Source organism: Onychomys torridus, chromosome 10 (genome assembly GCF_903995425.1).
Source record: "Onychomys torridus chromosome 10, mOncTor1.1, whole genome shotgun sequence".
Taxonomy (NCBI): domain Eukaryota; kingdom Metazoa; phylum Chordata; class Mammalia; order Rodentia; family Cricetidae; genus Onychomys; species Onychomys torridus.
The window spans coordinates 88,033,547-88,053,045 of record NC_050452.1 but is presented as its reverse complement, the minus strand read 5'-3'; the positions used below and the strand labels follow the sequence as shown (position 1 = coordinate 88,053,045).

Here is a 19,499-nt window from a genome sequence, read left to right as displayed (position 1 = left end):
GCAAATCCCGGGCCTCACTGGCCAAAGCTTGAGTGTCAGGTTCAGTGAGAGACCTTGTCTCAAATAGAAAGGGAGAGAACACTAAAGGGAGACTGCCAACGAACCTCTGCTCTGCACCTACACATGCACACTCAGACGTGTGCACCCATGCACACACAACCAAAATAGAAGTATTCACACAAAAGAAGCAATATCAGGTGATTTAAATTTTTATTTTACTTGAAAGATAACTTCCCCTGTGTTCCTCATTAGAATACTTACTTTGCTGAGACTGGATCTCACTTTGTAGTTGAAGCTACAGAGAATTTACTAACCCCATCCTCCAAAATGGTGGGATTACAGCATGCATCACATAACTGACTGTGGAGAACAATTTTAGTAGGTGATAGATAGCTTCTTTTAGCTATGGATTCCTAAGAACATTCAAGCCTGAAAATTATGCCTTAGCAGGTAACAAATTATTCTATTTAATAAACGAATAAAAGGTTTTTTGGTTTTGATTTAATTTTGGTCTACAGCTTGCCGTTGCCAACAACAGAATTATCACCTTACAAGAGGAAATGGAACGGGTTAAAGAGGAGAGCTCCTATCTGCTGGAATCCAGTCGGAAGGTGAGTCCTGAATGCGTTCTAAGACTTCGTGGAATGGACACTGCACCCGTGCGAGCCACGGGGAGGCGGCCGGTCCTGAACACTGACACCTATCGATTGCGTCCCTCCCCTGGGCTCTAACCCAGAACAGGGCACAGCTCCCAGAAGCTTGCGCCCTCTGCTCTGCCACAGCTCATCATTGCTTACATTTGTTTAGAGACTTGAAGAGTCTAATTCAGGCTCTTGTTTGTTTGCGCTAATAATTTATACTGTGTTTAGTGGTTACAGCCTTCATAATACAGCTGAAGAGATGGCTCAGCAGTCAACAAAGTTATTGCTGTTTCAGAGGACCTGGGTTCAGTTCTCAGTTCCCACATGGCAGCTCACAGCTGTCTGTAACTCCAGTTCTAGATGATCCAATTCCCTCTTCTGCCCTCTGGGATCACCAGGCACACAAGTGTGCACAGACATTCATGTAGACAAAATATTTATATCATAAAATAACTTTATTTTATGTGATAATAAATATAACCATTATTTTTACACTATGCTACTGAAAAGTGAGTAGTCTTCTTATCTGTTGCCACTGGGAAAAGTTAGCAACAAATGAATTTTCTACATAACAACACTTTCAAGGACCAAGCTTTTGTTTTGTTTTATGTAGGAGGACTGTTGGTTTATTTGTTTGTTTGTTTGTCTGAGACAGGGTTTTTCTGTGTATCACTGGCTATCCTACAAGTTACTCTGTAGATCAGCCTGACTTCCAACTCAGAGATCTGCCTGCCTCTGCCTCCCGAGTGCTGGGATTAAAGGTGTGTACCACCACTGCCCAGCCAAGGACCAAGCTTTTTATTTTATTTTTTTAAAGATTTATTTATTTATTATGTATACACAACAGGGTGCCAGATCTCATTGCAGATGGTTGTGAGCCACCATGTGGTTGCTGAGAATTGAACTCAGGACCTCTGGAAGAGCAGTTGGTGCTCTTAACCTCTGAGCCATCTCTCCAGCCCATTTTTTTCTTTTTCTTTTTCTTTCTTTTTTTTCTTTTTGAGCTGAGGATCTAACCCAGGGCCTTGCGCTTGCTAGGCAAGGGCTCTACCACTGAGCTAAATCCCCAACCCTGGACCAAGCTTTCTATATAGTGCAGTGTTTCTGGATATTTGATTACAGTGTATAAAGATACGTTGCTCTGACTGATTTAATAAGGAGCTGATCGGCCAATAGCTAGGCAGGAGGCACAGAGCATGCTGGGAAGAAGGACAGAGTTGTCAGCCAGACACAGGAAACAGGAAAGTAGCATGGGCAGTACAGAGTCAAGGTAATAAAGCCATGAGGCAGAAAGTGAATTAGTAGAAATGGGTGAACTTAAGTTGTAAGAGCTAGTTAGTAACAAGCCTAAGCTATTGGCTAAGCTTTTATCATTAATAATAAGTCTCCCTGTGGTTATTTGGGAGCTGGCTGGCAAGACAGAAAAATCTGCCTACAGTGTAGTTTTGCAAACTTATTTTATATTGTTCAGTTCTGCCTTTTTATTTTTCTTGTTATTCTTTGAGACAGAGTCTCACTGTGTGACCCAGCTTGACCTCAGACTCTTGCCTGTGCCTCCCAAGCGGTGGGCTTGCAAGTGAGCATACCTGTGTTCAACCTCCATAGGGAGCATAATGAATGTGATGCTTTCAGCCCTGATGATGGTAACCTTAATTGTTCTAAATTATGATAGTATTACTTTAGGGGAATATTCTAACTGATAGACCTATCAACTGTGAGTGTAGGGTTGCTTGTTCTTTGTTCTCTGACTTCACTGGCATCGTTCCTTGCTACTGCTAGTGTTCCTAGAGGTATAAATGGGATAAAAGCAGTTTCCTATGTATAATATCAGTATTTGACTTTTATGCATGACATCGTTAAGACAACTGTAAATGCTCAGAAGAATTTCCCGAATGGCCTCCTTCCTTTTTTGCCATGATCTTTGGACAGCTACATGTGAAATCTCTGGAAAACAATGGAGTACCACTCAAACCTCTGAAGCAGTTCATGTTTTGCAGTGAATCACTTTATCGGGGTTTTGGGTTTTGTTCTTTATTTTTATTTTTTTGTTTTTTGTTTTTGAACCATGGTCCCATGTAACCCAAGGTGGCCTAGAGCTTGGTATATAACCAAGGATGGCTTCGAACTCTTAATCCTCCTGCTTCCACCTCCCAAGTGCCAGGGTTAAAGATCTGAGCCATCGTTCTCAGTTTTATGAGGTGCTAGGGATTGAATGCCAGGCTTCGTGCAAGCCAAGCAATGGCTCTGCCACCTGCACTGTGTCTCAGCCCCTTATTTTGTTTGTTTGTTTGGGTAGGTGGGGGATGGTTTTGGTTTTTGTTGTTGGTTTTTGTTTGGGGTGTGTGTGTGTGTGTGTGTGTGTGTGTGTGTGTGTGTGTGTGTGTGTATTTTTCTTTTCTTTTTTTGGGGGGGGGGGGGGGACAGTGTCTTAGTCTGTAATCCAGGCTGGCCTCAGACTCTCCACAGTCTTCTTGCCAGGCCTCCAAGTGCTCAAACTACAGGCACTGGCAACCAACCACACACAGCTATGATGGTGTTTTCCAAGACTGATGTGGAGGATCTCCACCACCAATTTTGGTAACTCTCTTTCAGGGTTTAAATGAAGAGACAACAAACTTCCAATTCAACATAACCTTTTAAAATATACTCAGCTTGAATTTCTTCCTTGTATCTGCTAATTTGGTGTAGAGTCTTTAAGTCCTTAAACATGTACTTTTATTTACCTTTCTAAGGCTCCTAAGCAAGACAGAGCTGCCGAAGGACAAGCGCTGAGTGAAGCAAGGAAGCATTTGAAGGAGGAGACGCAGTTACGACTGGTAACTTCCTAAGTTCTAGTAACCAGGCCACACAAGAAGGCCGGGCTCAGAGGAGCTTCCAGTAACGAAGTGAGGTCCAGACACTCAGTAATGCACCCCTGCTTTTACAAACCCTATAGAATTATTTCTTGCCTTTGTCCACTCTGTGGTATCTCTAAGAATGTGGAAAGTTGAAAATGAGGAGTGGTTTAATTAGTACTAATTAGTTACTTCAAGGTAAGAGTACATGGCAGAGGGGCTGGAGAGATGGCTCAGAGGTTAAGAGCACTGGCTGCTCTTCCAGAGGTCCTGAGTTCAATTCCCAGCAACCACATGGTGACTCACAACCATCTGTAGTGGGATCTAATGCCCTCTTCTGGTGAAAAGTTGTACATGCAGACAGAGCACTCATACATAAAATAAATCCTAAAGAGAAAAGAGTACATGGCAGAAATTCAGGTTTTCTAAAAATACAACCTTCCTAATGCATTTTAAATAACTAACATTTACTCACTATATGATTGTAAATTAGATATTAAAATGTTTTCCATAAGAAGTATCCTAGAAATAATGGAAGCATGTGGTAGCATGATTCATTTTTATCATAACTATTTAAAGAAGGAACACCTGATAGAAAATTTGAAAGTTGTTATATGTGTGTATCACATTAAGAGACATGAAACTAAGATGGTCCAAGGTGTGCCCTGGGCACAGCCTGAGTGCAGAAGAACTCCAGTGTGTGTCTTTGTTCTGCTAAATATTGCTGCTGTGATTATGGTAGAAACTGGAGTTTCCTATGAAGTAATAAGATTTCACTCAGCCTTATTGACCATTCCCAGTAACTGAATTGTTATTCCAGGGATCTCAGCTACATCAAGAACATCCCAGCAAATGTTCCTCTCAATCCTGATAGTTGTTATTATTAGTATTTTGTTGTTGTTTTCTGAGACAGGGTTTCTCTATGTTTTTCTGGAACTCACTTTGTAGACCAGGCTGGCCTCCAACCCGGATATCCACCTGCCTCTGCCTCCTGAGTGCTGGATTAAACATGTGTGCCACTACCGCCTGGCTCTTAATAGTTACTAAAAATGTCACTTATTAATTATTATTATTAATGTCTTTTTAAAAGGATTTATTTATTCATTCATTCATTCATTCATTCATTCATTCATTCATTGTATACAGCATGTATTTCTGCAGGCCAGAAGAGGGCACCAGATCTCATTATAGATGGTGGTGAGCCACCATGTGGTTGCTGGGAATTGAACTCAGGACCTCTGGAAGAACAGCCAGTGCTCTTAACCTCTGAGCCATCCCTCCAGCCCTATTAATGTCTCTTAAAATAAATACCTTCTGGGAAAATACTCAGCACTAAGGGTGTTCATCTACTTTTCCTTGTGAAATGCTATGGCATTTACTTAAGGAAGGAGTGTAAGCGGTTTGTTTGCTTTGGGGCAGGACGTTGAGAAGGAGCTGGAGCTCCAGATCAGCATGAGACAGGAGATGGAACTGGCTATGAAGATGCTGGAGAAGGACGTCTGTGAGAAGCAGGACGCCCTGGTGTCTCTGCGGCAGCAACTAGATGACCTCCGAGCTCTCAAGCATGAGCTTGCCTTCAAGCTGCAGGTAGGGCAAAGACTCAGAGTGGACTCCCTGGCTCTCAGAACTCCCGTGCTGCATTTAAATCTAATGCGTGTTTAAATCTAGGCTCCACCTGAGAGGACATGTGACACTTGTCTCTTTCCTCTGGCCCCACTCCCTGTAGATTCTTCCTCTCTCCACCCACTTCTCTTTCTACCTTTATATTGTATTTTCCTTCATAGATATTGAAATATATTTTAATTTATTTAATATAGCTATTTGAGAGTGTGTGTGTAACACAAATTAGACTTGGTGTATTGGGGGGGGGTGTGTGTGGAAGGGTGGGACCTGGGAGGACTGGGAAGTGAGTGTGATCAGGGTGCATTGTGTGAAATTCTCAAATAATCACTAAAAATATTATGTTGGGAAAAAAGCTACAAAGATAATAATAATAATATAATGTTTGTATCCTACAATGTCTACTTTGCAGTTTAGCATATCAGCTGAATTGTAAACTGCATTAGATCTTTAATGAACAGAAAATCGATGAGATTTCTGATACGTGATAAGCTTCATATAATAGTACTTATTTTAGCAAAAATGCTTCTTGGTTTTCTCTTTCCACTTAGAAATAAACTGACACACAAATATAAAGCAGTTCCCTTTATTTCCTGTTTGCAATTATAATTAAAATGGACATGCCCCATAGATCTTTACAATTCTTTTCCCCCAGAGCTCAGACCTAGGAGCGAAACAGAAAAGTGAGTTAAACAGCCGCTTAGAAGAGAAGACCAATCAGATGGCCGCCACCATCAAACAGCTGGAGCACAGGTACGTGCTGTTTTGGTGATGCCCCTTCCGGGTGGGAAGTGCTGAGAACCGGCTCCACACCTGGAAGTGCGGAAGTGGATGCAACCTAAATCAGACACGTCGGTTAAATTTATACGTCAGTTAAATTTTATCTGTGTGTGTTCCATGATGTTCCTGAAACATAGTTAAGAGTGGTCTGTATAATGACAGGCTAACATGGAATGAATCTCACATCCCCGCCCCCCTAGACCGAGAACTACAGGTGCCTAGCAGCAGCTGAGAGAGGGATTGTCATGATGAGCCTCCCAACTGGGTAGCCAGTACCAAATAGCCAGTTCTAAAATCGTGCTCACACAAGCAATACAAAATGGACTCAGCAGGTTGTTTCTGTGTGTGTGTGTGTGTGTGTGTGTGTGTGCGCGCACACGTGCGCAAGGGAGTAAGGAAGACACAGGAGAGGCTGGAGGGAGGAAGGTAACAAATTATGTAATTATATTTTAATTAAATGTTTTATGTTTAAAAAAATTGGTCTGTATATTGTGAGTTCCAGGCTAGACTGGGTTAAAGCATGAGACCCTATCTAAAGAAATACTGTTTGTAATTATATATAGTTTTGTTTGTCACTAAAGTCTTTAACTTTTTCCATGCTAGGTGAGGTAGGGATTCTGAAAGGCAGATGTCGTCCTCCAAGTAGTGATCATGGCTTGCTCTCTCATCTTGAGCTCCTCTTCTCTCTCTCTCCCTCACCTCCCTCTGTCTTTCTCCTGAAGAGCTGGGTGCTTTTCACTAACTCCAGTACCTCCCTGACCTCCACCTGTCACCCAAAACCTGTCTTCTTCCTGTGACATCCTCTTTCTCCTTCTGTCTGAAATCATCCGCTCCTCCTGTAACTCTGCAGCGGTGGAAAAGTGTTTGAGACTTCACAGCTGTATGCATTGTAGCACCCAAGACCATCTGCCATTTCTCCCTCTAACCTGCTCATCACCCTGCGTCTACTCCGCAAACTAAACCACACTGGCCTGGCCTTCTTTCCATCCCTCATCATTCTGAAGGTTCCACCAGTTAGGAACCTCCCTTCCCACTCCCTTACATGAAGGCTCGAGGGCCACCACCTGACGTTGGCTTCCCATAGCTCTTTCCAGCTAGAGCTGGTGCTCCCTCTCCACCGCTCCCCATTCTGCCTGGCTGCTCTCACTGTGCGCCTCACCCTAGTCTGGTCAGTGTCTTGTCTTCCCAGGGTGTGAGCTCCTTGCAGATCGTTAGCTAACTGTTCCAGTCCTGTCACAGTTCTTGAATGTACGTGGCATATGTTGATGAATAAATGAATGAGTGAATGAATGAATGAGATGGGTAACTTCCTTCAAATGATTCTTCAGGGAGTGTCCTGAACAGCAGAGCATATTAATGTTAATAATGAAGCTGGTTGCAAACTTGGAAATGAGGTTGAAACTTTTGCATGATTGATACTGCTGTGACTGCTAGAGAAAATGAACCCATTTATATACCAGGTTATTCATAGCACTGATACATTTGTGATTTAATAGACTGACGCTCATGTTCACAAGTTGTACTTTTGTGATTTTTGACTTGGCATTTAAGGCCAAGAGAACTAAAGTAATGACTCCTCTGACTTATTTTCTTACTGTCTTTGTTTCCTGTTTATCTATTTTCTCATTACCCTTCCAACTCATTTTTTGTTTTTATTTCATTAAGTGAAAAAGATCTGGTGAAACAGGCAAAGACCTTAAAGAGTGCAGCAAATAAACTGATCCCAAAACATCACTAGACACTTTGGAGCTGGCCACCTCACAGGCCTGACAAAGTAACTAGAAGCGGAAGGAGTCAGAAATCCTACATCCAAGCTCCGATTCTATATAAAAAGTCACCAAAATTGACCTTGAATTTGTTGGACTTAAAAAAAAGACAGTTGGATATATAGGTTGGGTTAGTTGTTGCTGCTGCTGCTGCTGCTGCTATTTTCTTCCCCAGAGTTAGACATTTTGGTATGGGTTCCTCATTAAATACCAAATAAACTTTGAGAAATATTTCTGAGTTGAACGGTAAATCAAAAGACCATTTTCAGGAAGCCTGGGGAACGGAAGCATTGTACATGTGTTGGTGATAGTGATCAGACTCTGTAGGTGGCCTGTGTCCACAGCAGGGAGCCTGTTCTCTGCAGTGTGACTCCTACAGGTGTGCCTGGTGACCTTGGACCTGAAGTAGCTCTGTCTTAGCCCATGACCCCTCTCTTCTCTTGCCTTGTGTAGGTTTAATCCCCAGCCCAAGAAAAGTACTTAGTATTTCATTACAGTTCTATTCTCAGTAACCAAGATTGCTTGCAATTTATTTTCCCTTAGTGATTTTGGACAGAAAAGAAAAACAGCATCCTTGCATTTCTTTGAAGTACTTAGAAACAAAGTAGTAATTAGGTAGCTCTTAACATCACAGTGTGGAAGCTGGGAAACCCTCTCAACATGTGTCACCTTCTACCTCTGCCCTTCTCTGTCATTCTACTTACTACTTAGGTAGCTCAGAGAGAACAATTTCATACAAATACGATTTTCAGATCTACCCTGCTTTTCCTACTGGGATAGAGAGGCCACGGTGTAGTCATGACTTCCGGCCTGCCATCCTTGCCTGGAACACTTGCCCAAGCTTCATATCACTTTTTCTGTGATGGGAGTTTGCTAAAGGTTCTGGAAAACTAATCTAGTTACTAAAAAAATAAATAAATAAATAAAAATCAAATGAGAAATAAGTAATGCGCTGGCATTGGTTAGTATCAAATAAAGATCCACAAGCAATACTAGCAGGGCTGCTTTTTCTAAGTGACTACAAATCTAACCCTTTCTAGGCTCTACATTGTAAATAATCCTATAAATACTTTGATTTAAAAAAAAAAAACTATTTTTGATTTGGGGAGGCAGGCTTTTATACACATGAGCCTTTACTCCATCCAGCGGGTTTGGCACAACGCCCGGGGTCCTGGTCCCTGTTTTCTGCCCTTCCTCCTGGCATGCTATGCAGCATTGCCCCTGCTAAGAGAGAGGCGAAGATAATGCCTTTGCTTCAAATTTTTTACCTTCTTGGCAAACCAGAATTAAGAGTGCAACAGAGTTCATGTGTTTTTATAGGTCCTCAAAGGGCCTGCGTTAGAGCCAACTTAGTGGAGGGTCCTTGAACTCACTTTAATTCTTATAATTTTGCACCTGTATAAATAAAGCTCCTACTGCATTCTGCTATTCATCAGCCTCTTATGGTGATGAGTTGCCTTTTACATGAGCATCAGAAAAGAATAATCAAATCAATAAAAGTTAGACTACACATAGCATGCCTCTAAATTCTATTATAGAAAGCCTCAAATATTTCGCCTTATAAAACATGATTCTTTATAGGTGCAAAGTTATAAGACATTTAGAAGAAAGCATCCATAAGAATTTTCAGAGAATATGGTCAGGAGTCTTACGAACCCCAGTGCGGAGTTCTTGTCCCTTGGTCACACACCACCTGATAGGAAAGGGAAGACACAGCCAGACGTTCAGAGACGCTTGTCCTTGTGGAGCAGGAGCCTGGCTAAGGGTTGCTAGAGATTGCCCTCCGGCCTCCTGTGGTTCAGGGAAGGATCAGGAAATTGTGCTAGGCCCACGTGAGAAGGCAGCCCTGCCTGCTGGTTCAATTGTATGTGGAAGACAGAAGGATAGCGTACCAGCTGTTAGGAAAGAGACACAATGGCATCGACATAAACTGATGTGTACTTGAGGGTGGCTCTGGATATGGATTTCCAAAAAGTGATGTCTTGTTGTTGATCATCTGATGGCTGTAAACTGTAGTACTAGAATAAAAACATAGAACACCAGCTTTCCCTCTGCCTGGTTCACCTTCATCTTGCTTTTCTTTAGAATTTGTTTCTTCATCTTTTTCCCCATCATAATTTCTTCCTGTGTCCTGCTTTTTTTTCCTCCTGTCTCCCCTCCCTTGGGTTGTTTTATTTTGTTTGTGAAGTTGGTCTTCCTCCCCACCATGGCTTTTGTTTTTATCACAAGTTCATGTGGCTCACATCCAGATTGCGCCAGGCTGAGCGAGGCCGCCAGTCTGCCGAGTTGGACAACCGGCTCTTCAAACAGGACTTCGGAGACAAGATCAACAGTCTGCAGCTGGAAGTGGAGGCACTCACCAGGCAGCGGTGAACAGGGGCAGCATCACCAGCAGGGTGGTGGTGGGTACTGCAGAGGCTAAGCAAGGAGGAGTCAGGTCCTGAGCCATCTCGGCTCCATCTTTCCTTTATGACCAGTTGGAACTCAGAAAGCTTCACATGGGTGAACAGTTCCAAAATCCACTCAACATCCTTGTAATCAAATAGTTTGGAACTGGCTACTGGCCATGGTGGTGCAGGCCTGAAATCTCAGCCCAGACAAGAGCCCAAAGCCAGCCTGGGCTGCACACAGTGACACTCTTGTCTTCAAAAACTAAAATAGAGAATTAGAGACCAAGTTCCCAAATCTATAGTAACTGATATCTAATCTGATTTTAGTGATAACACTTAACGTCTCCTGAATTCCTGCAGTATGTTGTATATGTTTTACAACGCTTCACACACTGGTGTTCCTAGTATCTTCCAGCAATCCTTTTAATAGGTGATGTTACTGCCCCTCCTTTCAGATGGAGTGGCAGCTTCGAGGGGTTCAGTTTGTCCCAGCTCACACTAGTAAGCTAGTTAAGTGGCTACAGTGTCTCTCGAAGGGACAAAAAAGAAACCTGTTTCTTGACTAAACCTAAACACTCTCTCATGCCTCCTCTGAAGTTGGATGCACTTTGGTGCTAAAGCCACCGACTGCAGATAAGAAGTGTGGTGGCTATAAAACACGAAGCTACCAAGGATGCTGAGTAGTTTGGGGACGGGGTGTATGGGAACTGATTATAATAACTGTAGGGACCAGCCAAATAGTATGAAATAGAAATGTAACGCCTGTCCTTTCAGTGTGTCTTACTAAAAATGTAAAAAGGCTTTCCTTCAGCTGTAGTGTAAGTACATTGCCATCCAGGCAACTACAACTCTTAAGAATTAATGTAGAATAATTGACCTGCTGGACCTGGCTGCTCCTGACTTACATTCTGAATTCCCAGAGAAAGAGCACGCCTGTGTTACTTGTCCTAGCATTGCTAGTTTACTGTATTCTGATATTTTAGAGCTTGGGTTTCCTGGTAACTTTATCAGGCATTAAAACTTAACTGCGGGTGGGCGGTGGTGGCACACACCTTTAATCCCAGCACTCGGGAAGCAGAGGCAGGCGGATCTCTGTGAGTTCGAGGCCAGCCTGGCCTGCAGAGTGAGTTCCAGGAAAGGTGCAAAGCTACACAGAGAAACCCTGTCTCGGAAAACAAAATAAAACAAAAACTTAACTGCGGAACTTTAAGGGAAAGGTCTGGCATTCTTTAGAATATATGAATACAGAAATCAGAATTTTCGTCCTTCTCTTCTCTCGCCTGACCAGGACTCAGCTGGAGTTAGAACTGAGACAAGAAAAGGAGAGGAGGTCACAGAACAGGGGCACCCCAGGAAAGGGAGCCCAGAAGCTGGAGCCCCTCACGGTAACGCGTCTTCTCTATTCACCTGTAGTACTCCTCCATCTCAGGGGCTAGCTTTATGGCCCAGTGGGCCTTTCCCAGCCCACGTGCTTAGTTCCCGTGGTCTGCAGTATGCAGACAGCCAGGCAGGCTTCTCAGAATGGAGGAAAGTGTGACCCTGAGCTGACCTCTAAGATGGCCTTGGGCCTGCTCCACTGGAAAAGAGAATGACTTTTCCTTTGGACTGTTTGGTAAGACTGTCTGGAGTCAGGGTAACTGTGTCTCTTGGAGTCCTAACTAATGCTGTGCACTATGTATAACAGTCCTCCTAGCCCCAAGTTCCCCTTCAGCAGAAGTTCCGCAGCTATAGGTTTGCTTCTTAAGGCCTCTACGTCATGTGAATTCCAGTGTGAATATACGCAAGGATCTTCTTGTAGAAGGAGAAGCAGCTAGAATTACAGAAGGGAACATTGTATAGAATGGTTAAAGAATGAAATAGAACTTTCTGTACAACAGTCTTGAAAGTCGCCAGCACCTGCAGGGGTGAGGAGCCACAATTCTACAAAGGCATCTCTGGGACCAGGAACAGGGCCAGGCCAGCCTCCAAAAATGATGCAGCATAAAAAGCATGAGACATGTCTGTTCTATTCAGAGGAGCAAGTGCTTTTGTCTGTATTAACACATAGAGCATAGGGGGATGCGTTGTCATTTCTAGAGAGCTAGCTGCTAATTTGCTGCTGAGTCCATGGGAATGGTGAATAGAAATTTGTTATATAATACACATTGCTATTTGAAATGTGCAGAGAACCACCATGCAGGGTGCTCTTTACTACTTTGAGTGCGTGTAAATCTAAAGGACTGAGGAGGCCTGCCTCTCTTACTTTTCTTTCCCAAGAAGGCTGTAAGTTTCTGTCTTGAATGGCCCCGAACTGGGCTTCTTAGAGGGTAAATGTTGCATTGACCTGTCTTGCCTGATACCTGAGTGGTCTAAAGAACTTAGTCTGCTTTTGGAAGCAGATGGACTGCAGTTCAGAGCAGGCAGTGGTTTATATAAAAATAACTAATTCTAAACTGTATCAGAATGTTTTAATAACTACTTATTTGGAGCAGAGTATGAGGAAACTTGTTTGAAAGTTAAGTCCTTTCTCTAAGTATGTAAGTATTGCATATGGAAGGAGAGACAGAGAGGAGAGAGACACAGAAAGAAGAGAGAGAGAGAGAGAGAGAGAGAGAGAGAGAGAGAGAGAGAGAGAGAGAGAAGGGGGAAGAAAGCAAGCTCCTCTCTTTGTACCTAAGCTGAGACACTACAGAGGAAACCTGTGGTGTCCTCACCATTGAACATCCTGAATAATGCTGTTTTCTCTTGGCAGGATGGGAAGCACGGAGTTCGAGAGGAAAAGGTTACACTAAATAGGCCGCTGGAAGAAAACCAGAGGTGTTTGTAATGCACATTAAGCTATAAAGTCATTCTGGGGTGGGAAGGGGCTCCTGTGAGAAGGACACTGACCTTTAGACAGGCCAGACACAGACTGGGGAAGTAGAAAGACACTTACAAGGGAAGCTAGTAGATAATAAACCAGATAACATAATAGCCAAATCAAAGAGGATTAACCAGATTTAATTCCGTGACTGCTTACAAAGTTGAAAATAAAAGGCAGCACACTTTTTAAAAACAAGCTTCCTAAAAGACTGGTACATGAAAATAATTAAGTCAAACATTTTCTATGTTGTATTTGCAAAGGTATCTACCATTTTAAAAGGTGTTGTGGGATAAATAAATGATAGGGCAAATGAGAGCAAGAAAAAAGTATTTGAGTAAGGTAGATGAGTACATGGCACATGATAATGGGTAGACTCCCATAATATCAGATACAGTAAAACTTTAAAACATGTCTGGTTAATGAGCCACTGGACTTCTACATGTTATAAGACAAATGCTATTTTCTAGGTAGTAAAAAGGAAAGATAAAATGTAAACCCATATATATTTGTAAACCCCAACTGTGGTGGATATCAGGGATCAGATAGTCAGTAAAATATTTAACCAAATTGCCCAGAATCTTGGAGGTCAAGATTTATAATTACACTGTTCCCAGCAATGTGGGGGGGGGGGGGGGCAGCATTGCTTGTTTAATGAGTTTTGTCCTGAGCATTTCTTGAGATGCTGTAAGGGGAAAAACAGGAAGTTGATATTCATTACCTTTTCATTTCTCCATTATAGACTGCTGACTCGGCCTGCAGATGAATTGGTAAGTAAGGCTCCTGTTTAAAATGTCTGTACACAACTACAAAGTCAGTGTGCCATGGCTAGCCAGCAAACAAAGTAGCGTGGGAGGAAGGACAGATGGACATAGCCCTCAGTGTTGCATCTTCTTGATAGCCTTTTCATTTTATTCATTTATGATTAGCTTTTCCAGACAGGGTTTCTCTGTCCCTGACTCTCCTGGAACTCGCTCTGTAGCCCAGGCTGGCCTTGAACTCCCAGAGACCCGCCTGGCTCTGCATCCCAAGTGCCGGGATTTAAGGCGTGCGCCACGACCGCCTGGGCATCTTCTTAATGATCTAAAATGCACCCCACATGTTGGAAACCAGATGTTGATGTGTTGGGAAGCAATAGTGAAAACTGTAGTCGTGTTTGTAAATGGGAATCATGGTGTGACGGGCTCAGAGCACCTAGCACACTGCCTGAGCCAACTGCGGTCCTCACCTCCCGGCTGATGTCACCCCGATGAACCCGCACTCAGAACGGTCACCACTCCTCACTTTCCCTGACATAAAATGGATAGGAAAAAGACTTTTTGGTCACTTTAAAAAGAGTTTTTGTTGTTATTTTATTTCACATGTATTGATATTCTGCCTGTAAGTATGTCTGTGCCCCGCATGGATGCCTGGTGCCCATGGAGGCTAGAAGAGGAGTTATGGACAGTTGTGAGCTGCCATGTGGGTGCTGGGAATTGAACCCAGGTTCTCTGGAAGAGCAGCCAGTACATTAACTGCTGAGCATTCTCTCCAGCCCCTTTTTGATCACTTCTGAACGTTTTAAAATGTTCTTTTATCGACTCTCAGGGTGCATCCCGACTGCACTCTCCCCTCCCCTTTCCCTCCCAGCTCCTCCCCCACCCACTCCTGTTTCCCTCCTCCGAGCATCAAGTGGCAGTAAAACTCAGCACCTCCCCTCTTCCCGTCACGTTAAGGCTGGACAAGGCAACCCAGGAGACAGCTGCCCCCGACCTGCTTCCACTGTCAGGAGTCCCACAAGAAGACCAAGCCACACAACTGTAACATGTGCAGAGGGCCTAGGTCAGACCAGTACGTACAGGCTCCCTGATTATTGGTTCAGTCTCTGTGAGCCCCTCTGAGCTCTGGCTGATTGATTTTTGTGGGCTTTCTGGTGTTCTTGACCCCTCTGGCTCCTACAATCCTTCCTCCCCCTCTTCAGGACTCCCCGAGCTCCGCCAAACCCATCAGTTGCTGGGTGAAGCTTCTTGGTAATGCCAAGCTCCTATCTACAAGTATAGCAGGGTATCATTAGGAATCATTTCATTGACTCTGTCTGGTTCTATCCTAGGTCTCTGGGTCCTGGCACTCCAGGCAGTGTCGGGGTGGGCTCCTCTCGTGGCATGGGTCTCAGGCTGGACCAGTCATTGGTTGGCCACTGCCACCCTTACGCCAGCACATCTTGCAGGCAGGACAAACTGTAGGTCGAAGGTTTTGTGGCTGGGTTGGAGTCCCAATCCCTTCACTGGACATCTTGCCTGGTTACAGGAGATGGTGGTTTAGGCAACTACAAAACACCTTGAAAATACAGTATGGCCACCCATGAGGAAGACATGTACTACTAAGCCTGAGGCACTTCATCACCTTACAAGATTTAAAGTGAAGCCAGTGTTCTCATGCTCAATGGAGGAATGGAACAAGGATTTGGCCATGAACGCTTGAGTTCTCTTGATAAAAGTAAAATTCAGAGTTAAGGTGATAGAATATGGAGTTTGTTTCTTCGCCTTCAGTGTGCAGTCTGGTTTTAGTAGCTAAAAACGTTACAAAAGCGTTCATGTTCCTTGTGCTCAGGGAGGTAACCGGCTTACTGTGTGTGTGTGTGTGTGTCTTAGGGTCAACCCGATCTCTCTGAAGAACCACAGGTGTGTCAGCTCTGTGGGGAAGATGACAACCTGACAAAGGTGAGTGGTCTTCACAGAGATGGTCTACACCTCAGCTCCTTGCCCACAGTAAGCAGAACTTTGATGTGTGGAACACAGTGTGCTTCTCATGGTGCCAGGAATGAACTAGAAAGTCAGGGCGAGGAACTTATTCCTTAAGAGAATACAAATAAGTGCATGCATACTTTGAATCAACTAAGGAGGCACTAATCTACAAAGTACAGCTTTTGTTGTTGTAACTGGGTCCAGGAGGGACATTACTCATGTGCCCGTGGTGCCCATGTGAGGTCAGAGGACAGCTTTGAAGGTCTGCTCTCTTCTCCAACCACAGGTTCTAGTCCTCAGTCTTTCATAGTAAGCCCTTTCCCTGCAGAGGCTTCTCACTGGGCCCTTGTTTGGGTTTTGAGCTCCAGCCTCTTGTGTGGTCCAGATGGCCTGGGGCTGGCTGTGTAGTGGGGGCCATCACAAACGTGTCCTCCCCCTGCCCAGGGTCTGTGTATTTCCTCTTGTTTTCTGTTGATGGAATCCCAGCCCCTGGTGTGCACTAGGTACGTGCTCTACACTGAGCCACATCCAGCTCTGCACCAGACAGCATACTATCCCAGGTCCATGTGCTGAAGACAGCTAACACTCAAGTCCTAGTCCTTTGCTTGTGTTCCTTCCAGGTTGCCGTGCTCAGAGGAGCAGAGGACAGTCCCCACTGGGCCTTTCCATGGGCTTTTGCCAGTTTGCCTTCATAGAGTGGGTGAAGTGAAAGCCTAGATTAGAAAGAACCAAAGTCCTCATGGCGTGCAAGGCCTGGGACTGGCTAACAATAGAATCATTCAGCATCAATATGGTGCCCAGAGAAGCTCAAGAGGTATTATGTTCAAAGGGATCTTACAAATAAGCGCTTTAAGAATTATAAGAAACGAGCCCAAATTCTGGATTTCATCATGCTGAATCTTAACACAATTGCAGTATGATCTAGCCTTAGGTTAACAGAACCATTGCTATATGGTTGGAAATTCATAAATACTCCAGAACAGAAGAAACTGCTCACTTACTTCAGTCTTTCCCCGTCTAAGCCCTATTAACAAACTTCCAATAAAAATGGCAAACCTATGCCAACAACCCAGCACTTATGAGACCGACGCAGGAGGGCTCCAAGTTCAAGCCTTCTGCACTGCACAATAAAACCTTGTCTTAAAAAACAGCCAGGTGCCAGGCAGTGGTGGCGCACGCCTTTAATCCCAGCACTCGGGAGGCAGAGCCAGGCAGATCTTGTGAGTTCATGGCCAGCCTGGACAGGCACCAAAACTACACAGAGAAACCCTGTCTCAAAAAACCATCCCAGCACTCCTGGAGGCAGAGGTGGGGAGGTCTCTGTTAGTTCAAGACCAGCAAAGGCTACATAGTGAGACCCTGCCTCAAAAACATCTCATTCCGTGCACTCGGCAGATGATGAAGTCTTTCACAGGAGAAATGACTCTTGACGCCTTTATGAGGAGCTGTCTGTGTGACCATGCTGTGGGAGCACTGCTTGGCTACCAGAGGTTCACAGTGTTTATAGAGACAGCTTCCCTAGAAACAAGGTGCAGGTCACAGGACAGGAGCTGTGCTCGTGGGCGTCAGAGAGAAGCATTAAGCTGTCAGTGCTCTGGGAACTTGAAGTGTCAGCTTCTCCAAACCACTGCTAGTTCACTACCTCATTTTGAGTTTCAGTGTGCTTAGGCACTTGCTAGAATTTAGAATTAGCCTACCCAAAAGTGACTTTAGGATCAAAAGTACAAAGTATACTCCAGAGACTGGATGCTCTCTTGTCTTTTCTGCTGATTCTGTGACACCATGCTCCTTATGAACAAGTCTGGTGTAGAGGACCAGCCCCCACACTTATTTACCCCACGACTCTTGAGGAATGAGGGATAAGAGACTTAGTTAGAAATAGAGAGAAACACAGGAGGGACTCAGGTGAGCCTGGATCCTTATCCACCATACCAGAACTTTATTCCAAAGGTCTATTTATAACAATGCCAAGGGTGGAGCAAAAGACCTCCCCCTTGCTAGTTACAGTCACCTGGTGCCCAGGCCCATGGTCCAATCAGCCTCTTATGCAGTCCTGCTGGGTACAGCCACTAGGAGACCTAGTGGGCTCCAACAGTCTGGTCAGGGCTTTTGGCACACAGCAGCCATGCCATACCCGATTATGCACTGAGCAGTTCCAAATTTGAGCCTTTCTATCGTTGGCTTGTTGGTGTGATCCCTGCCCCTCATCTTGCAGAGCATGTGTATGAACTGCAGAGGAACCTTCTGTGATGCCTGCACGACAAACCAACTGCCTCTTCCTTCAAGCATCAAGCCCGAGCGCGTGTGCAACCCTTGTCACAAGCAGCTGATGAAGCAGTATTCCACCAGCCCATCCTAAGACTGGAGGCCAGGACCCAGGCCAGTGTTCATGCTGGGCCTCTCGCTCCCCCTGTTAGTCCTCAGAGCCAACCACAGTTGGTAGGAAAGACAGCAGTAAACCAGGGGGAAGGCAGTGACAGGAGCAGCTGGGATCTTTGCTCGTCTTTTCTAATGAGTGTATCAATAAAAGTTGCTGAGCCTTTCTCTTCAACACCTAAACAAGCCCACTTTGGAGGGTTTAGAAGCGCAGCTTTGGGCTTTTTCATTCTTACGAAGTGATAAAGCTGGGCTGCAGCGGAGTGGAAAAGCATTGCCTAGCAAGTGTGAGGCCCAACCACAGCATCACTGCCAAAAACACCGGGAAGAAACATCACATCTCCATTCTGAGGGGTAACGTGAATGTTCACAGAGATGAAAGGAAGTGTCGCCCAGGTGCTACTGGACACACAGTTTCCTCTCACTTTCCTCCACCTACCTCTTTAATCCACCAAACTGTGAACCCAATCTCAGGGAAAGTAATGAAAAGCAATATAAATTCTGAATGTATTAGTAACAGTATTGTAATGCATTACAATTTCAGGACCAGAATTTGCGGGGGGGGGGGGGTCCTTTAGCTACAAGAGTTTTCTTCCTGTGAACAGGAACATCTCTGTTTTTCCACATAATGGCTCCAGAAGTGTCTGCTTTTTTCAGAATCCCTACCACAGAGCAAGCCATCGCTCTTGCTCAGTCCCTCCCCCTTGCAAGTAGATTAAAGTAAGGCTGAGCCAGCTACACATACCATGGACTCTGATTTGTCAATGGCTAAGGACAGTAGCTCAACATTTATTAAACTGTGTACTTGATAACAAGTCCTCCCTCTAAACTCCAGCTCAGAACCTGTTGGCAGGCTTCTTGGAAAGGACAATACTCAAACATCTCTTCATAATAAACCCTCTGTAGAAAAGTGGGGAATCACTGAACAAGAGGTGGAAAGAAATGGTTTCATTACTACGATTATGTTGTATGTCTGGATCATTCAATTCCAGTTTAGACTCAGAAAACATGATTCTGTGCACACTTGGAATCTGGGATAATGAATTCTCCTGGGAAGTCATTCTTTCACAAGTTTGGCCTGCTGGTGCAGCCCAAGTTTAAGAGTATTAGGGGGAATAAAATTAGTAATTCTGACCTATTATATTGGTTGCCTTTTCTCTTTAAAAGAATGTTTTAATGTTTTATATGTTTGTCAAGAAGGGTATCAGTTCCCATAGAACCAGAATTAAGAGACAGCTGGGGGGCTGCCCTGTGGATGATGATAACTGAACCCCAGTCCTCTGAAAGAGCCGCCAGTGCTCTTAACCACTGAGCCATGTGTCTAGCCCCCACCTTTTTTCTGCAAAATACTTTTTTTGGGGGGAGGGCATTGAGACAGGGTTTCTCTGTGTAGTCTTGGCTGTTCAGGAACTAGCTTTGTAGACCAGGATGGCCTCGAACTCACAAAGATATGCCTGCCTCTGACTACTGAGTGCTAGGATTAAAGGCGTGCACCACCACTGCCTGGCATGCAATTTTAGGAACTACGTA

General features: G+C 44.3%; 1 protein-coding gene across 7 annotated transcripts in view; it reads left to right on the top strand.

The window, feature by feature from the left end:
* Positions 1 to 19,112, top strand: part of Rufy3 (RUN and FYVE domain containing 3) — a 78,621-nt gene extending 59,509 nt beyond the window's left edge. For 3 of the 7 annotated variants that reach the window (XM_036200203.1, XM_036200204.1, XM_036200205.1), the window contains 10 exons: positions 519 to 611; positions 3,374 to 3,457; positions 4,895 to 5,062; positions 5,751 to 5,848; positions 9,891 to 10,010; positions 11,320 to 11,416; positions 12,763 to 12,827; positions 13,613 to 13,640; positions 15,501 to 15,569; positions 17,809 to 19,112. In XM_036200203.1, coding sequence (XP_036056096.1) covers positions 519 to 611; positions 3,374 to 3,457; positions 4,895 to 5,062; positions 5,751 to 5,848; positions 9,891 to 10,010; positions 11,320 to 11,416; positions 12,763 to 12,827; positions 13,613 to 13,640; positions 15,501 to 15,569; positions 17,809 to 17,952 — 966 coding nt within the window. In that variant the 3' untranslated portion in view covers positions 17,953 to 19,112. Of the gene's footprint in view, positions 1 to 518; positions 612 to 3,373; positions 3,458 to 4,894; positions 5,063 to 5,750; positions 5,849 to 7,540; positions 9,684 to 9,890; positions 10,011 to 11,319; positions 11,417 to 12,762; positions 12,828 to 13,612; positions 13,641 to 15,156; positions 15,570 to 17,808 lie in introns of those variants that run through there. The other 4 variants (XM_036200207.1, XM_036200208.1, XM_036200210.1 and 1 more) reach the window with 2 other exon arrangements.
* The last annotated feature ends 387 nt before the right edge of the window (positions 19,113 to 19,499 follow it).